The sequence below is a fragment of the Crinia signifera genome, chromosome 7, assembly GCF_055691185.1.
Source record: "Crinia signifera chromosome 7, ASM5569118v1, whole genome shotgun sequence".
In the NCBI taxonomy this organism is placed as follows: domain Eukaryota; kingdom Metazoa; phylum Chordata; class Amphibia; order Anura; family Myobatrachidae; genus Crinia; species Crinia signifera.
Genome location: NC_139223.1, coordinates 196,742,075 through 196,762,889, shown reverse-complemented (window position 1 = coordinate 196,762,889; position 20,815 = coordinate 196,742,075). Strand labels below are relative to the sequence as shown.

General features: G+C 46.4%; 1 protein-coding gene and 1 long non-coding RNA gene across 3 annotated transcripts in view; one reads left to right on the top strand and one right to left on the bottom strand.

Moving 5' to 3' along the window:
* The first annotated feature begins 5,726 nt into the window (after positions 1–5,726).
* The window catches only part of MYO3B (myosin IIIB), a 70,004-nt gene continuing 54,915 nt past the window's right edge, over positions 5,727–20,815 (top strand). Inside the window, exons 1-4 of the mRNA XM_083152174.1 lie at positions 5,727–5,837; positions 8,593–8,656; positions 11,183–11,291; positions 15,067–15,173. Coding sequence (XP_083008300.1) covers positions 5,761–5,837; positions 8,593–8,656; positions 11,183–11,291; positions 15,067–15,173 — 357 coding nt within the window. The 5' untranslated portion in view covers positions 5,727–5,760. The remainder of the gene's footprint in view (positions 5,838–8,592; positions 8,657–11,182; positions 11,292–15,066; positions 15,174–20,815) is intronic.
* LOC146019696 (uncharacterized) overlaps positions 7,773–20,815 on the bottom strand; it is a 36,023-nt gene continuing 22,980 nt past the window's right edge. For both annotated transcript variants that reach the window (XR_014450664.1, XR_014450663.1), the window contains exon 3: positions 7,773–8,822. This is a non-coding gene — a long non-coding RNA (uncharacterized LOC146019696). The remainder of the gene's footprint in view (positions 8,823–20,815) is intronic.

Sequence of the window (20,815 nt, the reverse complement as noted above, 5' to 3'; positions counted from 1 at the left end):
GTATGCTGTGATTACCTGTATGCGGCTTGATGTAACTGTACTTCCCTATGCTGTGTACCTGGTATGCTGTGATTACCTGTATGCGGCTTGATGTAACTGTACTTCCCTATGCTGTGTACCTGGTATGCTGTGATTACCTGTATGCGGCTTGATGTAACTGTACGTCCCTATGCTGTGTACCTGGTATGCTGTGATTACCTGTATGCTGCTTGATGTAACTGTACTTCCCTATGCTCTGTACCTGGTATGCTGTGATTACCTGTATGCGGCTTGATGTAACTGTACTTCCCTATGCTGTGTACCTGGTATGCTGTGATTACCTGTATGCGGCTTGATGTAACTGTACTTCCCTATGCTGTGTACCTGGTATGCTGTGATTACCTGTATGCGGCTTGATGTAACTGTACGTCCCTATGCTGTGTACCTGGTATGCTGTGATTACCTGTATGCGGCTTGATGTAACTGTACTTCCCTATGCTGTGTACCTGGTATGCTGTGATTACCTGTATGCTGCTTGATGTAACTGTACGTCCCTATGCTGTGTACCTGGTATGCTGTGATTACCTGTATGCGGCTTGATGTAACTGTACGTCCCTATGCTGTGTACCTGGTATGCTGTGATTACCTGTATGCTGCTTGATGTAACTGTACGTCCCTATGCTGTGTACCTGGTATGCTGTGATTACCTGTATGCTGCTTGATGTAACTGTACTTCCCTATGCTGTGTACCTGGTATGCTGTGTTTTACCTGTATGCGGCTTGATGTAACTGTACTTCCCTATGCTGTGTACCTGGTATGCTGTGATTACCTGTATGCGGCTTGATGTAACTGTACTTCCCTATGCTGTGATTACCTGTATGCTGCTTGATGTAACTGTACGTCCCTATGCTCTGTACCTGGTATGCTGTGATTTACCTGTATGCTGCTTGATGTAACTGTACTTCCCTATGCTCTGTACCTGGTATGCTGTGATTTACCTGTATGCGGCTTGATGTAACTGTACTTCCCTATGCTGTGTACCTGGTATGCTGTGATTACCTGTATGCGGCTTGATGTAACTGTACTTCCCTATGCTGTGTACCTGGTATGCTGTGATTTACCTGTATGCGGCTTGATGTAACTGTACGTCCCTATGCTGTGTACCTGGTATGCTGTGATTACCTGTATGCTGCTTGATGTAACTGTACGTCCCTATGCTGTGTACCTGGTATGCTGTGATTTACCTGTATGCGGCTTGATGTAACTGTACTTCCCTATGCTGTGTACCTGGTATGCTGTGATTACCTGTATGCGGCTTGATGTAACTGTACTTCCCTATGCTGTGTACCTGGTATGCTGTGATTACCTGTATGCGGCTTGATGTAACTGTACTTCCCTATGCTGTGTACCTGGTATGCTGTGATTACCTGTATGCTGCTAGATGTAACTGTACTTCCCTATGCTGTGTACCTGGTATGCTGTGATTTACCTGTATGCGGCTTGATGTAACTGTACTTCCCTATGCTGTGTACCTGGTATGCTGTGATTACCTGTATGCGGCTTGATGTAACTGTACGTCCCTATGCTGTGTACCTGGTATGCTGTGATTACCTGTATGCTGCTTGATGTAACTGTACTTCCCTATGCTGTGTACCTGGTATGCTGTGATTACCTGTATGCGGCTTGATGTAACTGTACTTCCCTATGCTGTGTACCTGGTATGCTGTGATTACCTGTATGCTGCTTGATGTAACTGTACGTCCCTATGCTGTGTACCTGGTATGCTGTGATTACCTGTATGCGGCTTGATGTAACTGTACTTCCCTATGCTGTGTACCTGGTATGCTGTGATTACCTGTATGCGGCTTGATGTAACTGTACGTCCCTATGCTGTGTACCTGGTATGCTGTGTTTTACCTGTATGCTGCTTGATGTAACTGTACGTCCCTATGCTGTGTACCTGGTATGCTGTGATTACCTGTATGCGGCTTGATGTAACTGTACTTCCCTATGCTGTGTACCTGGTATGCTGTGATTACCTGTATGCGGCTTGATGTAACTGTACGTCCCTATGCTGTGTACCTGGTATGCTGTGATTACCTGTATGCGGCTTGATGTAACTGTACGTCCCTATGCTCTGTACCTGGTATGCTGTGATTTACCTGTATGCGGCTTGATGTAACTGTACTTCCCTATGCTGTGTACCTGGTATGCTGTGATTTACCTGTATGCGGCTTGATGTAACTGTACGTCCCTATGCTGTGTACCTGGTATGCTGTGATTACCTGTATGCTGCTTGATGTAACTGTACGTCCCTATGCTGTGTACCTGGTATGCTGTGATTTACCTGTATGCGGCTTGATGTAACTGTACTTCCCTATGCTGTGTACCTGGTATGCTGTGATTACCTGTATGCGGCTTGATGTAACTGTACTTCCCTATGCTGTGTACCTGGTATGCTGTGATTACCTGTATGCGGCTTGATGTAACTGTACTTCCCTATGCTGTGTACCTGGTATGCTGTGATTACCTGTATGCTGCTAGATGTAACTGTACTTCCCTATGCTGTGTACCTGGTATGCTGTGATTTACCTGTATGCGGCTTGATGTAACTGTACTTCCCTATGCTGTGTACCTGGTATGCTGTGATTACCTGTATGCGGCTTGATGTAACTGTACGTCCCTATGCTGTGTACCTGGTATGCTGTGATTACCTGTATGCTGCTTGATGTAACTGTACTTCCCTATGCTGTGTACCTGGTATGCTGTGATTACCTGTATGCGGCTTGATGTAACTGTACTTCCCTATGCTGTGTACCTGGTATGCTGTGATTACCTGTATGCTGCTTGATGTAACTGTACGTCCCTATGCTGTGTACCTGGTATGCTGTGATTACCTGTATGCGGCTTGATGTAACTGTACTTCCCTATGCTGTGTACCTGGTATGCTGTGATTACCTGTATGCGGCTTGATGTAACTGTACGTCCCTATGCTGTGTACCTGGTATGCTGTGTTTTACCTGTATGCTGCTTGATGTAACTGTACGTCCCTATGCTCTGTACCTGGTATGCTGTGATTTACCTGTATGCGGCTTGATGTAACTGTACGTCCCTATGCTGTGTACCTGGTATGCTGTGATTACCTGTATGCGGCTTGATGTAACTGTACTTCCCTATGCTGTGTACCTGGTATGCTGTGATTTACCTGTATGCGGCTTGATGTAACTGTACGTCCCTATGCTGTGTACCTGGTATGCTGTGATTACCTGTATGCTGCTTGATGTAACTGTACTTCCCTATGCTGTGTACCTGGTATGCTGTGATTACCTGTATGCTGCTTGATGTAACTGTACGTCCCTATGCTGTGTACCTGGTATGCTGTGATTACCTGTATGCTGCTTGATGTAACTGTACTTCCCTATGCTGTGTACCTGGTATGCTGTGATTACCTGTATGCTGCTTGATGTAACTGTATTTCCCTATGCTGTGTAACTGGTATGCTGTGATTACCTGTATGCTGCTTGATGTAACTGTACGTCCCTATGCTGTGTACCTGGTATGCTGTGATTTACCTGTATGCGGCTTGATGTAACTGTACTTCCCTATGCTGTGTACCTGGTATGCTGTGATTACCTGTATGCGGCTTGATGTAACTGTACTTCCCTATGCTGTGTACCTGGTATGCTGTGATTACCTGTATGCTGCTTGATGTAACTGTACGTCCCTATGCTGTGTACCTGGTATGCTGTGATTACCTGTATGCGGCTTGATGTAACTGTACGTCCCTATGCTGTGTACCTGGTATGCTGTGATTTACCTGTATGCGGCTTGATGTAACTGTACGTCCCTATGCTGTGTACCTGGTATGCTGTGATTACCTGTATGCGGCTTGATGTAACTGTACTTCCCTATGCTGTGTACCTGGTATGCTGTGATTTACCTGTATGCGGCTTGATGTAACTGTACGTCCCTATGCTGTGTACCTGGTATGCTGTGATTACCTGTATGCTGCTTGATGTAACTGTACGTCCCTATGCTGTGTACCTGGTATGCTGTGATTACCTGTATGCGGCTTGATGTAACTGTACGTCCCTATGCTGTGTACCTGGTATGCTGTGATTAACCTGTATGCGGCTTGATGTAACTGTACGTCCCTATGCTGTGTACCTGGTATGCTGTGATTTACCTGTATGCGGCTTGATGTAACTGTACGTCCCTATGCTGTGTACCTGGTATGCTGTGATTACCTGTATGCTGCTTGATGTAACTGTACGTCCCTATGCTGTGCACCTGGTTTGCTGGGACTTGTTTTCAAAACTAAAGATCAATACTTCATCTCGATCCAGTATATGTGATTCCTTGTCATTACTTATAGGTGTCTATACATATACGTGTAATGCATATACAGGTTGAGTAGCCCTTATTCAAAATGCTCAGTACCAAAAGCATTTTGGATAAGGGATTTTTTCGGATTTTGGAATATATTTTTTTCCATACTTGCCTGGTCCCCTGATGGTCCCCCGATGTCCACGGTGTCACCCGGCATCCACAGCGGCCTTCAGGATCCTCTTCAGCTGCATCTCCAGTCCCAGGGGTGCATTTCGCAAGGGCACGCAATGCACCCCTGGGACGGGAGATGCCGCTGAAGAGGATCCCGGAGGCCAACGTGGACATTGAGGGACGAGGTAAGTATGAAAAGGGGGGGGGGGGGACAAAACAAAACCAAAAAAATATTCTGGTTTTCTCAATATTTCGGTTTGTCACACCACAAAGCTTACCAGTAATAATGCCTTAGCTTGCCACACATGGCAGTATCACAGTTCATAGTGGGCAGCTGCTCCTGCTATGGCAAGGTGTGTTGCCCTTTAACAGTATTAATACCAGACAGAGGAGCAGATGTAATAAGCCTTAACAAGAGATAAATGATAGGGTAATAAAGAGAGATAAACATCCAGCCAATCACATCCTAACTGCCATGTTACAGGCTGTGTTTGAAAAAAGTCAGTAAGGAGCTGATTGGCTGGACGTCTATCTCTCTTTATCACCCTTGCATTTATCTCTTGTTAAGGCTTAATACATCTGCCCCAATGACCCTTATATCCCCTATCCTGACTGTGCGAATGAGCCACATGACGCATTCCAACCTATGAGATGAGACCCAAGAGATGAGTGGCTATATCCTAACTCGAGTATAAGTAGAATTCACTTTGATTGGACCATAATGTTAGTGCGAAATCTGCATCTGAAGTGCTTCCTGACAACCATACCAACTGTCCGGGCATCTTTTGCTGAGACCAGATAAAAGACTTGTTGTTGGACTGGGTAAAGCTTTGATATTGTATTATGCTCAATTATCAGACATTAGCTCCAAGAACCCAACAGTGTATGTCTTGTGTATTTGGGATGCTGACCTTGGACCACCCTCCCATCTCCTCCTCCTCCTAATGTCTATCTTAGCCTGTAGCAACATTATTGAATGTGCTAAATAAGAATGTATCCGAATACTCTGGATGAGAGTAACAGTGTTATCTTTTATATCTGGTATTATTGGGTAAGAATGATGTTTTATGGATGTTTAACGCCATGAACTGTGAATACACAGATTTCTGTTCTGCTTTGAATACCTGTATTGCAATAGAATCAATAAATATTCTGTTATATACAATGATTTATAAACTTGTGCCACTTTGAAGTTAATAATATTTTCCAAGAAGTAACCTATGTTTCTTGCTTCCTGTATAGCTTTTAAGGGATACATTGCAAGAAGGAATTATATTGTAATGAAGAATAGCAAATTATTCTCACTCACAGATGAAATGTCAGACTATACATGTACCAACCACAGCAATAGAACATGGTAAGTCTAGATATTTAACAAAATGTGAATGCATAAATAAACATTACAAAGTGATTACTAAGCACATAGGGGTAGGTGTATGAAGCAGTGATAACGGAGGAGAAGTGATAAAGTGCCTGGTACTTTATCACCGGCCAATGACATGGCCGGTGCAGTGCAAAAACATGCGATGTACAATACCAAATGGATAATGGCGCAGCAATTGGAGCTTATGTGAGTAAGGACACATCTCTAAATCTAACTTATACTTGCCTCACTTCAGGCTGTCTCGGTGACCTTAGGTCAGGTAAATTTACTAAGACTAGAGTTCTTTTGAAGATGGACTGTTGTCCGTAGCAACCAATCACATTCTACTTCTTGGGGGTTATTCTGGTTCACACGCAAAGGGAAATTCATTCTCTAATGGACAAAACCCTATGCACTGCAGATGGGACAGATGTAACATGTGCAGAGAGAGTTAGATTTGGATATTATTTTGTTTCTGTGCAGGGTAAATACTGGCTGCTTTATTTTTACACTGTAATATAGATATCAGTTTGAAGTACAGATGGAGTCCCTCTCTTCCTTGCCTGGCTCTCGCCAGATCGTCCCAGATGGCAAGAGCCGGTGAAGAGGGATTCCATTAAACTGGTCCCTGCCCATCTCTGCTTTAGGGAGATGGGCAGGGTTAAGGGGGGTCGGGGCGGCAATGGGGACAGTCGATAGCGGCGGGGGAGGCGGTGGACGGTGGCGGCGAGCTCTGTCGCCACAGGGCGCGTGAGCGTCTTGTGCGTGCGTGCCCCCTGGCAGGAGCTGGTGGTTGAAGCGCAAGCCCCTGCAAGAGAGCCGAGAGTCTCCATCTGTACAGATGTGCGAGAGACGCTCCATCTGTACACCCCCCACCCAAATCTAACTCTCTCTGCACATATTACATCTGCCCCACCTGCAGTGCATATGTTTTTGTCCATTAGAGAGTGAATTTGCCTTTGTGAGTGAACCAGAATAACCCACCTTATATAGCACCTAGATGATAATAGGTAGAATCTGATAGCATAGCAGCATCCCATCTTCAATAGAACTCCCGTCTATTTCAGACAATTACTGCCTACATGGTAAATTACCTGCAAAGAACAAAGAACAGTTAACCCATAGAATTCGGGATGCGATAATTATTAGCTGCGAATAAACCCTGGCATAAATGCTCATTTAAATTTGAGTATCCCAAGCCTACAGTAACTGGCTACGAAATGGTAGTTACGTACTTGGTGAAAGCTTTTAAAGACACAAAAGGCCGAATGCAATTAGTAGTGGTAATACACTGCACTGGGAAAAGAGGGGCAGCCTCAGGTTCTACTGCCTGGGGCTATTCAATTACAGCCTATTTTACTTGCATGGTAAATTACCCGCAAAGAACAGTTAAACCATTGGGGGGGGTTGTTACTAAGATGGGAGTTCTATTTCACATGAGATGTTACAATGGGCAACCAATCAGGTACTATTTATTATCTTCTAGATTCAGGTGCTAAATAAACAAGTAGTAGATTCTGATTGGATGATTGGATGATTGGATGGCCACAGCAACCTCCCACGTGGAGTAGAACTCCTGTCTGTAACTACTGAGGTGCTATGTGGTAATAGGTTTGCGTCACCCGCGATCAGCGCATTTCACATGGATTTCTGTTCCAGCCTCAGGCTCAGACAGAAATCTGCATTAACGGCAGCCCGCCGGCTATATTTGTGAATGGTGGCCTGGCCGCCACCCATTTGCAGCGTGCACTGGCTGCGAATGGATGTTTGACATAAACATCCATTCGCAGCCTGCTGGGGAGCACCCACATCATTCAATGGTTGCCGACCATAGAATGATGTGCTCAGAGCAACCGTAGATCTGCGTGCATGTTCTGAAGGAAGTGGGCAGGAAGCTGACATCCAGTGATGTCAGCTACTCGCCCCTAGAAACCATGTCACCGGGCAATCTCCATGGGAAGCCCCAGCATTTTCATGGAAACACCCATGAAATGCTGGGCGTTCCCATGGGCGAGTCCCCCGGCCCGTCACCTCGCCCCTGACCACAATGTTGAGTGCGTGCACCTGGTGAACAATCACATTTTAAAAACATCGTGCTCGTATGCAAATTCGGGTGGAGTGGAAATTAAATATTAGGGAGCCATCTGGTGAGAGCTTTACTAAGGGGGTTATTCAGACCTGATCGCTTCTCTGCTCATTTGCAGAGCCCTGCGATCAAATAGCAGCCGCCCCGCCAGAGTGAAATCCAACTCTGTGCAAGGCTGAGAAAAGCTTGCGGAAAATATCGCAGCTCGGCAAATAGCTGTAAATCCAATCGCAACTCAATCACTATCGAATGATTATTCCATGGCAGTCTGTGAATAGCCTAGGACTTTCTCGGCACTGCAATAGAAACAGGCCGACCTGGGCCGGAGCGGACGTCGCAGAGCCTCCCTGAAATTTCTTGGGCGCGCCTGCGGTTTCCCTGACATTCCCAGATAACGCCCGGTTATGAATGCCAGCTTCCTGTAAACCAACTTGCAACTTGCGATCAGAAAAGATTGTGGATTTTATCGCACGACGGCCTTACGCATGCGAGCCACGATCTGTATGCATGCGCAGTCATTCGATAGTCATCTGGCCTTCAAATTTACAGCGATCAGGTCTGAATGACCCCCTAAAGCATTGTTTACTACTGATCTTGCATTGTATTGGGTAACTGAGTCGCAGCACAAATATATGAGTTTATATATATCTTTCTGTCTCCCAGGGAAGAGGACGGTGACACGATACATATCACAGAGTCACGCAGGCCGGAGCCGCCGCCGGAGCAGGTAGTCTCATGCGCAGCCTCTGAGCGCTGCATTGTTGCTTTGCATTCCTCTGTCTTCTGTCCTGAGAAGTGTTCACAGCTATTTGGCTGAGCCATGTGAACATGAAACCGTTAGTTATGTTTTGAAGTCTCTGAGACAAAAGCCTTGCTTGCTAAGGACTTCAGTTCTGTGGAAAGACAGGGAGGTACAGTGAAAAGAGAGTATCAAAAGGCTGAAAATTTGCTGCGGAGAATAAAACGCCGGCTGCTCCCTGAGGTGGTGTGTCTGTGCACTCCGCTCCGCTACAGATGTTACAGCCTCTATTTTAGTAAAGACCTCAGGTTCTTTGGTAGGACTTTGATATCCTGCTCGAATTCAATATGTGAAACGGAGGAGTCTCTCTGTGACTTGGAGCACAGTGCAGGCTTTGAAGTTTGATCCAATTTTTGCTGCTTACCATTTGATGTTGAAAGGATGAAATGAGGAAAATGTACATTTTTTTGCCAGTAACTCTGTAGAGCATATGTAAGATAAAAACCGAAAAAAGTCAAAATCCAGCGGATGATGTACTTAGAAATGTTAAGCAGATTAATACCTTCCTATAGCTTTTTGCTGATACAAATGAAGCATGGGGGGGGGGGGGGGGGGGGGGGCAGTGCACAATGTGCCCTGAGATTTCCACTTCATAAAAGTACAGCTTTAAAAGACCTATTTATCAAAAAGACCTTGTGGTTTCAGCTACCGGTTAAGCCGTGTTTAACCATTTCCTGTGCTCCCAGGTTTCCTCGGGAAGGTTGAACTAGTGATTATGGGTCATTGTCTATTAGCCCAGAACTACTGTCAGAGTGGATTTTCCACCTGCTTTGTGGGATATAGGATATATAATCTCAATGTCCATGTTCAGATGATTACAGGTTTTCGGAGGTATTTACCAAAGCACGGAGAGAGATAAAGGGGGTATTCAATCTGTGATTCAGAACGTCCCGACAGTCAGAATCCCAGGCCATTTTTGCTTCTCTCAAATTCAACTCGACAGTTGTAATTCAATGTTCCGACTGTCTAGTGTCAGATCTTTTTTTGTTGGAAACTGCCTTCAATGCTGTCGGAAACTCCAGCATTGAATCGGCGACAGCTGCTTTTTCCGCCGGTGGAAATAGCAGCCAGGATTGAATACCCCCCAATGTGGTAAAAAATAAAGCACTAACCAATCAGCTCCTAACAGTTCAAACACAGCCTGTAAAATCTGCCACTCCCAGTGATCCAGTTGCAGTCCGTGACAGCACTGGCTTCACTTTGGCTAGTAGTGACTTCCTATTGGAAGTTCTACCTGTCATTCACAGATATTATATCCCAATGGGTGGTGTTTCCTTCCTCTGGGACTGCCAGACCAGACTGCTTTTAGCAGAGAAAGTACTTCCTGTGGGAAGCCACTCCCTTCGTTTTCATCAGCCCTAGCTGGCTTCTATGGGCTGCAGAAAACAGTGTTTTGCACATGTGCAGTCCCGCCATTGCATGTGCGCATGTGTGGGTCCTGGAAAGGTAATTTGCAAATACCTAGATGGCGGCTGGCATAGTGTCTCCTTTGTCCTCTAGACCAGGCAGCACGGTCAGCGTCAGCCCCCCGGGACACTACTTAGAAGCTAGTTAGTTAGATTTGTGGAAAGAGTAAGAACATGTCTTCAAAGTCCAATGTACGACTACTTTTGTGTTACCTCATTGATTAGAACTTTTAGATCTTTCACCAAAAATACAGTTTTATTTACTATTATTTAATGTCTTCAACTATTAAAGGCTTATCTTTATTACTTTATTATTGTCTTTACTATGTAACACTTTTATCTGTTTTAAATGTATTTTTTTTACACTGCTTAAAGTGCACCTTAAAATATATTCTCTTGCAAGATGCAAATTTTGTTTGTCTCTTTTAAAGCGCTAGCTCTACCAATGGGCGGCGTTAGGCAGCTGAGTAGGGTTCTGGGATCTGGGGGGGGGGGGGGCAATTTAGTCCGCCTACCACAAAATAAAGGATGTCTATAGGCGGCCATACACTATGCGACTCCTCCTACAGGAGAAGTCACTTACAACTCCCCTGCAGCCGCTGGGACCCGGCGGGGTGGCGATATAGGCTGGCGGGGAGGGACGGTGCAGCATGGGGGGGGGGGGGTTGTCCTGTTCTCTGCACACAAGGACACCATGACAGGGGAGTGCCATACCCATCCTCTGTTGCCCTGATATTAACGAGTATTTGCATGGTTTACTGTGCAATGTTTGGTTTCACTAGTACCTGTAGTTATGTTTTATGCTTTTTGTTTTAAATGATTAACTTTGTTGCAGTCAAATCACAATGTATCACAATAAATATCATCATCACATTCCATCTGACAGAATTTTTAGAATATCTGGCAATGAGGGAATTGACAAGGGCGGAAGGTTGACGGGAAGGGGATTAGGATGCCGGGAAGGATTATATAGCAGTTTATGTGCCAGTCAGATGAGGAATTTAAGGTCCTTTATTTTCTCATATTTTTCTTTTATATTGTGTGTTAGGATCTGGATGACTGTATAACCGCAGTTAGGAAACTGATAGATACAAATGAAGCACACACGGCTGGAAGTAAACGGAATTCAAATTTCTGTGCATCTCGCAGGAGTACAGGTACATTGTGAATTTGGTTCTCACCCAGAAGGTATTGGCCTATGGCGCAAACACTCTTCACATGGCAATTGTACAGGGTTAAGAAACTAGCAAGAAAGAATTTAATCAACATCATTTTTTTTCCATTTGTTTTCAAAATTTCAAATTGTACCGAAATTCTGCATTACGTTCCCAGCTCTAGAAATAAACTATGACTACAGTATTTTGGAATTTCTACATACAAACTACAGGAGCTGTCACCACAAACTAGCCATGCGTACAGTAAAGCCCTGTACACACTGGGTGGTAAATCCCTTCTTCATTGCATCGTCCAGTGTGTATGCCCAGCCTGAGGGCCAATGCACGCTCCCGAGGGTAGTTAATGGCCCCCTCTGTCCTCTGTGCTTGTATAGATGAGGAAGTGCATAATTCACAAGGGCAGCATGGCCCCTGCTCCCCCCACCCAACATCGCTCCTTGCCTACTAGCATCAGCAAGTGTGTATGCACTTGCCAATGCCGGCACTCGATATCGGCGGCAACGGGGATCACCCAGTGTGTACGGGCCATTAGTTTGTGAATAGCTGGACAAATCTGGAGTGGCTTACGTCCTATGTGTACAGTACACATTACATCCAGCCCAGGGCCGGATTAAGAGGGGGGCGGGGGCTCAGGGTGTGTGTACCCCAGGGCACCCTCTATCTAGGGCCCCCGTGTGCTCGGTATGTATTTCTAAAAAATTAGCTAAAGGTTTTGTGCATGGGAGTGGGGTAGTGCTGCAGCTTCACCGATGTGGCGACGTGACAATGATTAATGGTGCTGAGCATCGGGAGCTGAGGCACACTGGGTGGACACCTGGCGTTTAATTGGCACGCCAACAAAAACGGTTGGCGGGCCAATAGAAATGGTAGGCGGGCCCCACGGAACGCAGGCGTCCCCCCTGCCTGCTCAGGGAGGGTGGCTGACCTCACATGACGTCAGCGCCCACCCCCAATTCGGAGAAGACCATGCAGCTGAAAAGTAAGTCCTGGCCTTACTTAACCATCAAAGGATTTTTCGGCTGAATAAATGCAGCCTAGTGAGCAGGTCTGAATCTATATTGGGTGACCGCGATATAGTGTGTACCCTCAAATCCATCTGTGCGCTGTATCGTCATATCGCAGTGAAGAATCACACCATCGTCAGGTGCGGACCCAGTTTATGTCCAGAAACATTGTTATTCCATCAAATCAGGATTCATTTCACAGACATGGAATCATTTTCTCTAGAAAAGTCCTAGGTTTGGGCATTTGAGATTATACAAAAAAAAAATCTAAAGTTCTACAACCACAGTTGCAAAAGTTCTAACCCATACTGTGCTTAATGACCATTTTTATCTTTTTAATTGGATATTAATTATATTATTGATGCTGTTTTCTATAGTCCCTTTCATCTCAAGAGAATTATTTATACCATGTTATGAGTCCGTTAAACACTTCTAACACGGGGTTATTTTGGTTCACTCTTTCTGAGAAATACCTTCTTAGATGGACAAAACCATGTGCACTGCAGGGGGGCCTTCATGGGTCCTGGGTCACTTACAGAGGGGCCCCCTCCCACTTGTCATTACTGGCCGCAAACTGCACCGGAGAATATTACACTGTCAACACACTGGCCCTTATTCTGATCTGTGCGGATATTCCCGCATTCTTACGGAGCGGTCCGCACGCCACGGTGTTTTGCCGCATGCGGCCATCGTCCGTAGAAACGCCCACGTGTCCTCCGCATTCGGACGGACTCACTCTTTAAGAACAGGGCGTGTTTACGGACGACATACAAACCATGCGTGTGCGGGAGAAACACTCCGATTCGGCACGGTATTACAGAGTATTACAGAGTATGCTCGGGAATACCGCATCCGAACGGGAGCCAAGCGGTGCTACCGCACGTAAGCGGAGGATTTACGCCAAACAACCCACTATGAAGTATCTTCTGCAAGACATCACATGACCCACTTATTCAATTACCTATCCTCATAAAAAACTGCTTATTTGGAATTGGAATCAATTAGATTCCAATATATCCTTACAAGCATGCCTAACACATGCATAGCACACATTAACCCTTACAGCAATTGAAGTGCAATGGTTTCAATTAAAGCACTGACAAGCGTCCTATTAGTGAGTAATGAGTAAAGGAGTAGATTGTTATTGGGTTCAGGTGTTAATGGTTGTAGTCATTAGGCGTACGTTCGCCTACCGCATGAACGAGTGGTGTCCGCAAAGCAATAGTACACTTGTGGACACCGCACATTTCAGCCCTTTTTGCTCGCGTGCATTCGGAGTGGTTTCCGAATGTACGCCCCCCAACATAAGTGTACTCCCCCGTGTCCGCCCATGTTTCCGCCCCGTTTTGCCCACTTTGAAACTACGCCCATGTGTCATTCCGCATGACGCCCATAATACGCCCCTATTTCCCGACTGATTGCGGTGACCAGTTTTGGACGGGCTTTGTCCGAACTGGTACCGAGTCAAGGCGTGGCACATGCGCGTAGCGTTCTCCACGCATGCGCAGACGCCGTAAAGACGCGATCCGTAAGAACGCGGTAAAGTCCGCATCAATCAGAATAAGGGCTACAGAGTAATGGCTGTATAAACTTGGTCAATGGGTAACAGCGGGGGGTGGGGATTAATTTATATACACCACATGAAAAGCCTGTGTTTGTCACTCTGTACCTTACTCTGTAGGAGACCTCACAGGCTCAGTGCTGCCCCTGATTAAAAACCCTCCCATGACAAAACCGCTGCTGCTGCTGTCCTCTATGGGCCTGAGAAGCATGTGATGAGCTCCACCAATCAGAGCTCAGCACAAGCCTCTCAGCCTCTGACCTCTTGTGCAATCTCATGGGACTTAGTTAACTCCCAGTAATGCACTGCACACTTGTGCAGTCAGTGTGCCCTGGCCCCGATGATCAGCACTCAGATACCCCACTCCCATGCAGAAAACCTTTAGCTTAAAAAACAAACAAAAAATTGAAAAATTCATGCCGAACACAGGAAGGCCCTAGATAGAGGGGGGCCCAGGGGTACTGAGCCCCCCTTAATCCGGCCTTGGCCCTATATACAGTACTCATTTAAAAACAGCTAAAGCAATACAAATGCTAGTGGGTCAGTATTTTGTTTACATTAATCCATGTTGACATTAGAATAAAAAGAAATGAGATTCAATTACGGAAACCCACTAATTCCACGCAAACCTTGACTATTCCAATTTTAAAGCGCAACGGAATATGCTGCGCTGTATAAGAAACTGTAAATAAATAATAAATAAATAGACTACAGGGACTCCCGCGCAGGGTATTCCATGCTAATTGCTATGTGTAATTAGCCCTGGGGTATGTAGAAATGTAGGTATTGATGTAAAGAAAATAATTTCCGCACTATAGGTTACTTTATAAACAGCTATCATTAATGTTCACTAATGTGTGAAGGTTTGAGGAAATTAGCATAAATGTTTTGGGTAATCTTTATTCCTCTGGGTAGTCATTGTAGTCATATGTGTCCATTTAGAACAGAGACTCACCCAGAACTTTACACATATGTCGTTCTCATCCGCTGTACCTGATGATATCTCATCAATGGCTTGAACATTCTATGTGTGGGTGGTTTTAGGTTTAAAATTTAGGTTCCAAGGAATGAACGAATATAAGAAGAAGAAGAAAAATTTTACAAGAAAAAAAAAGCTTCCTTTGGACCCAATTTTAATTAGAATATTGTGTAAAATATATAACTATTGCATGAGGCCATTTTCTTGTGGCAGGTTCAGAGAAGTTCATCGAGAAGAAATTGAGGACAACACGGAGGCGTTGTCAGCAGCCCAAAACCCTCAGTAGCCCTGAGGACAGCTTGTACTACAACCAGATTAATGTGAGTTCCCTGTTTAATGCTACTTTCCTACATTTGAAAAAATCATGTCAGGGAGATTGTGAAGGTGAAGCGCAGTGGGCGTGTACTGCTACATCTGAGAGGCGTGTCATACAGTGACATACATTCAAATGTAGATGAGCCCCAAAGCAGTTAGTAAGATCTACTGTATTTGCTAAAGAGAAACCACTGATATGTGTCGGGACTTGTTCATGTATGGTGTTTTACACGTGGTTCCATATAAGTGACCACAATATACCTTATTTAAAATGCATGTAGCCATAGGGATCATTGGGGCAAATGTATTAAGCCTAGCGAAGAGATAAACTGGAGATAAAGTAGGAGATAACACACCAGCCAATCAACTCCCAACTGTCCTATTTCATACACAGCTGATTGGCTGGTGCTTTATCTCTTTCCACTTTATCTCCAGTTTATCTCCAGTGTATCTCTTCATAGGCTTAATACATCTGCCCCATTGTGCCTTAAAACCAATGCAGGGAAAAGCCACTTAGGATTATATTTGAATGTCTATATCTCTGATTTATTTTTATTTTTTCCCCAAAAATGTAACAGCTGTGGGTAAGGTGAAATCGGGGAGATTGCTAGGCTATTCAGGGAGAGAGGGAGATTACTGCTATTTCAGGGAGTCTCCTGCAGAATGCAGTAGGGTAGGCAACTATGGATAGAGATATTACCAGTTAAAGGTACCAGTGTCCTGATGCAGAAGTAATATTTAAACTAAGCAACATTAATTTTGATAATTATTAACAACTCCATCTTTCCCTCCGTGCATTCAGAGGTGTAGCGTGGTACTTGGTGCCAGGAGCATACCTATGAACCTATGACAGCAAGTGATCGTTAGTGGGAGTTAGTGGGAGTTAATGAGGAGTGGTGACAAAAATGCACGGGTGTCACAGCCATTTTGGGGGAGGGGTGTATCTGACGTCAGCTGGGATCATGTACGCAGAGAGACATGGTGCTTGCATCACTACTGCGTAGCCAAATATCTCGAGCAGTCGAAGTTCTTCTGAATTGCGTATAGGCTGCGAATGTATACGCAATTGTGAATGAGTTGTGATTGCTGTGGTGGGCATCTCCTCTCATTTCACTTGCTAACATAAGCAGTTCCGTAGCCTAGAAAATGGTAATTGCATTAGCGTACAACCACACAATATATGGGATGTTGTTATGAAGAGTCTGGAGTGGAGACTGATGGGTAGTAGTAGTTTGTTTATTTATAAGGTGCCACAAAGTGTCTGCAGCACCATACATAGTAAACAAAAAACAAATTACAAGGTAACGTACAGGGTGTGTTGATAAAATACAGTATGAATAGGGGTATAGCTGGTAGAACTAAAATCAGCATCAGTTCTGAAGTAGGTGTCGAAATTGTCGAGGAGCCTGAATATGAAGTAGAGGAAGGGAAGAACAGGACAGGAGCACAGGTGAGGTAATGAGGTAGGGTGAGTACGTGAGGAAGGAGGACCCTACTCATAAGAGTTAACAGACTAAAAATAGGTGGGTGGACGAACGAAAAACAATAGGATAAGTAGGAACGGATGGGAACAGATGGAGGGGTAGGGTAGGCAGGATAGGAGGAGCGAAAGAGGTTAGGAGGAGGAGGAGGGATAGGCTAGTCGGAAGAAGTGGGTTTTGATGGAGCGCTTGAAGGAGGTAAGGGAATCAGAAAGCCTGATGGGTGGCGGGAGGTTGTTCCAGTGCAGGGGGGCAGCGCGAGAGAAGTCTTGGACACGGGAGTGGGAGGAGGTGATTAGGTGAGAGGTCAGGCGGCGGTCGGCGGCAGAGCGAAGAGGACGGGAGGGAGTGTGGATAGAGATCAGTGAAGAGAAGTAAGGAGCGGTGGAGGAGGAGAGAGCCTTGTAGGTGGTGGTGAGGAGTTGAAAGAGAACTTGGAAAGGAATGGGGAGCCAGTGAAGAGATAGACAGAGGGGGGGAGGCGGAGGTAGAGCGGCGTGAGAGGAAGATGAGCCTAGCAGCGGCGTTAAGAATGGATTGGAGAGGGGTGAGGCAGGCGAGAGGTAGCCCGGAGAGAAGGATATTGGGTACTCTTTACCTAGAACGGCGACCATCGCGACCATCGTATGCACTAAAAAACGGGTGCGATGCGATGCCCGCGATGGCCGCGATTTCCCATAGGGATCAGTGTTAAAAGTCAGATTGGACGCGATTTTAGTGTTAAATGCCTCAATGCCCGCGATTTTTCCATAGGAAACAATGTTAAATGGGCCACAGAGCCCTAATAGTCCCCCTGAAGTCTGAAATGGCCCCCACAATTTTTAACGGCACCCCACGATCAACGTCAACCCGAAGCGTGGCGAGCGCAGCGAGCCCGCGAGGGGCGGCGGTACGCGTCCTCCGACCTTTTCATACCCCCACTATCCACGTCGGCGTGGAGTTGAGAATAGAATAGTGTGGCGAGCGCAGCGAGCCACCGAGCCCGAAGCGTGGCGAGCACACGCGGATACCTTCACAGGTAAACGCGTCCCCTCGCGGGCTTCACAGGTGTCCGCGTCGCCACGGACACCTGTGAAGCCCGCGAGGGGACGCGTATAACTGTGAAGGTATCCGCGTCCCCTCGTGGGGCTCGCCACGCTTCGGGCTCGGTGGCTCGCTGCGCTCGCCACACTATTTTATTCCCGCGATTTTTTACCGCCGACGCCCGCGATGCTAATCGCGGGCGCCGTTCTAGGTAAAGAGTACCGGATATTGCAGTAGTCAAGGCAGGAGATGACAAGAGAGTGAACTAAATCCACCACTTCAGGGTCAGAGAGTCGGAGCTAGTGAACCCGAACTGGAGTCTGGGGTTGGAGACCAGTGTGAACGAAGCAGAGTGTAGGAAACCAGATGGTCCGATGAAATTTCTTCTCATAGACGGAAGAGAATGATGATAACTGATCAGTGGCATCACTAGGGCTCCGCAGCCCTAGCGGTGGCAGGGGGGGGGGGGGGGGGGGGCTGCACCACAGGGGCGCAGGAGCATGGTGAAGGAGGTTTTATTAGTGAGAATGGCAGGAAGCCGAGGAGGAGGAGCTGGCCCTGGGCGCACTGAGGAGAGAAGTGTTGGATCTGGCATTGGAGATTGTCGAGTGGCAGTTTGGGTCCCCTAAGAGGCAAACAGAGAGGTGCCTGCCAGCGAGGAAGCTAAATTTAGAGTTCTGTAACTGATGCAGGACGAATACTGGAATGCACTGGAACCAGTGATTTTTTAATCCAGGCTGGAACCTATGATAACTGAATCTGGGCTGGCACTGGGCTGGAACCAGTAATCACTGAATCTGGGCTGGAACCAGAATGCAGAATGAGTCTGCAGGTCTTTGGATCTATATCAGACAGAATCACATGAGACACAATGAGAAGCATGGGACTTCAGCTATATGGAAGCTGAATGGCTGGACCTTCGGACACCCTCAATGCTGCACAGCTGTTGGTGGAATAGTGGTCATCTGATCCAAGATGTATGAGCACTGCACCTGAAACCGATGGGAAACACCTGAGATACCAGCTCAGTGGACGGAACCGCTGGACTAAACCACAAATGTATAGGTTTGCCACAGCAGCCAGAATAGGCAGTAACCACATCCTTCTACCCGACCTCCTGTGTGACACACAACTTTGGCTATGGTTGGGGAGAAACTGCTAAAACTGCAGTGACAGGTTAACACCCAGGAATAGCTATTGACCATCAACGATTTGCCACCAACAGTCGATGGTTCCCCATCATCCTAGGTGACATGTCTAATTTTTTTCCTACTGCAGAAAGCATGTAGTTTAGCCCCAACCCTAACGCACTGCTAAGCCCTATCCTATAGCTGATTTGTATGTGGAATGCTGTGCCCCACAGCAGGGATGGCCATCAGTTGGAATATGGCAACAGGTGCAAAGTAACCAGGAATATGGCAACAGGTGCAAATACTCAGTAATGCGTTAACAGGTGAAAAGTAACTAGCATCACAGCATCAGGTGCAAAGTAACCAGTAAAATAGCAACAGCTGCAAAGTAACCAGGAATATGGCAACAGGTGCAAGGTAACCAGTAACACAGCAACAGTTGCAACGTAACCAGTAACATGGTAACAGGTGCAAAGTAACCAGTAACAGATACAAAGTAACAAGTAACACAGCAACAGGTGCAAAGTAACCAGTAATGCAGTGACATGTGCAAAGTTACCAGTAACAGGTACAAAATAACCAGTAACACAGCAACAGGTGCAAAGTAACCAGTAACGCGGTGACATGTGCAAAGTAACCAGTAACAGGTACAAAATAACCAGTAACACAGCAACAGGTGCAAAGTAACCAGTAACATGGTAACAGGTGCAAAGTAACCAGGAACAGGTACAAAGTAACCAGTAACACTGCTACAGGTGCAAAGTATCCAGGAACACAGCATCAGGTGCAAAGTTACCAATAACACAGCATCAGGTGCAAAGTAAAAAGTAACACAGTAACAGGTACAAAGTAACCAGTAACACGGTAACAGGTGCAAAGTAACCAGTAACAGGTGCAAAGTAACCAGTAACATGGCAACAGGTACAAAGTAACCAGTAACACGGTCAGAGGCATAACTATAGCACCGCAGTCCCCGCGGCCGCGGGGGGGGCGCTGTGCATGTGTGGGCGCCGGGGGGCTGTGGTGCTATAGTTAGCCCCCTCCCATCCGCCCATCTGCCGCCCGCCAATCCGCCGCCCGCAGCCTTACCTGTCTTGCTGGTCCCGTCCCGGCTCCCTTGCTGGCTTCATTCTTCTGCTAGTGAGACGGACCACAAAAAAATGTCCGCCCCATATACCAGACAGTTCTCTGAAACTGTCTGCTGTATGGGGGCGGACATTTTGTGTTGGTCCGTCTCACTAGCAGAAGAATGAAGCCAGCAAGGGAGCCGGGACGGGACCAGCAAGACAGGTAAGGCTGCGGGCGGGGGGTGCGGCGGGGGGCACCCCCCATTAACGGCGGGGGGGCGCCCAATTCATAGTTACGCCACTGAACACGGTAACAGGTACAAAGTAACTGGTAATAGGTGCAAAGTAACCAGTAACACAGCAACAGGTGCAAAGTAACCAGGAACACAGCATCAGGTGCAAAGTAACCAGTAACACAGCAACAGGTGCAAAGTAACCAGGAACACAGCATCAGGTGCAAAGTAACCAGGAACACGGCAACAGGTGCAAAGTATCCAGGAACACAGCAACAGGTGCAAAGTAACCAGGAACACAGCAACAGGTGCAAAGTAACCAGGAACACAGCAACAGGTGCAAAGTAACCAGGAACACAGCATCAGGTGCAAAGTAACCAGGAACACAGCATCAGGTGCAAAGTAACCAGGAACATAGTGATAGGCAAAAATTTACCAGGAGACTGATTAAGGCCAGAATTTGCAGATCACTGCGAGTAGATAGCTGCTGTCCAAACAGAGTGAAAATCTGCCCTGTGCAAGTCTGCGAGTGAATTGCGAAAACCTCGCTATTATCTGTAAATCCATAAGCAATTCACTCACCATCAAATGCTTTTCCCAGTCTGTGCGGATTCAGTATTGAATCCCGGCGGTCGGGATCCCGGCGTTCAGAATCCCGACGCCGGAATCCCGACAGCCGAAATGCCGACAAGGGGGGGACGTGGATCGCCCCC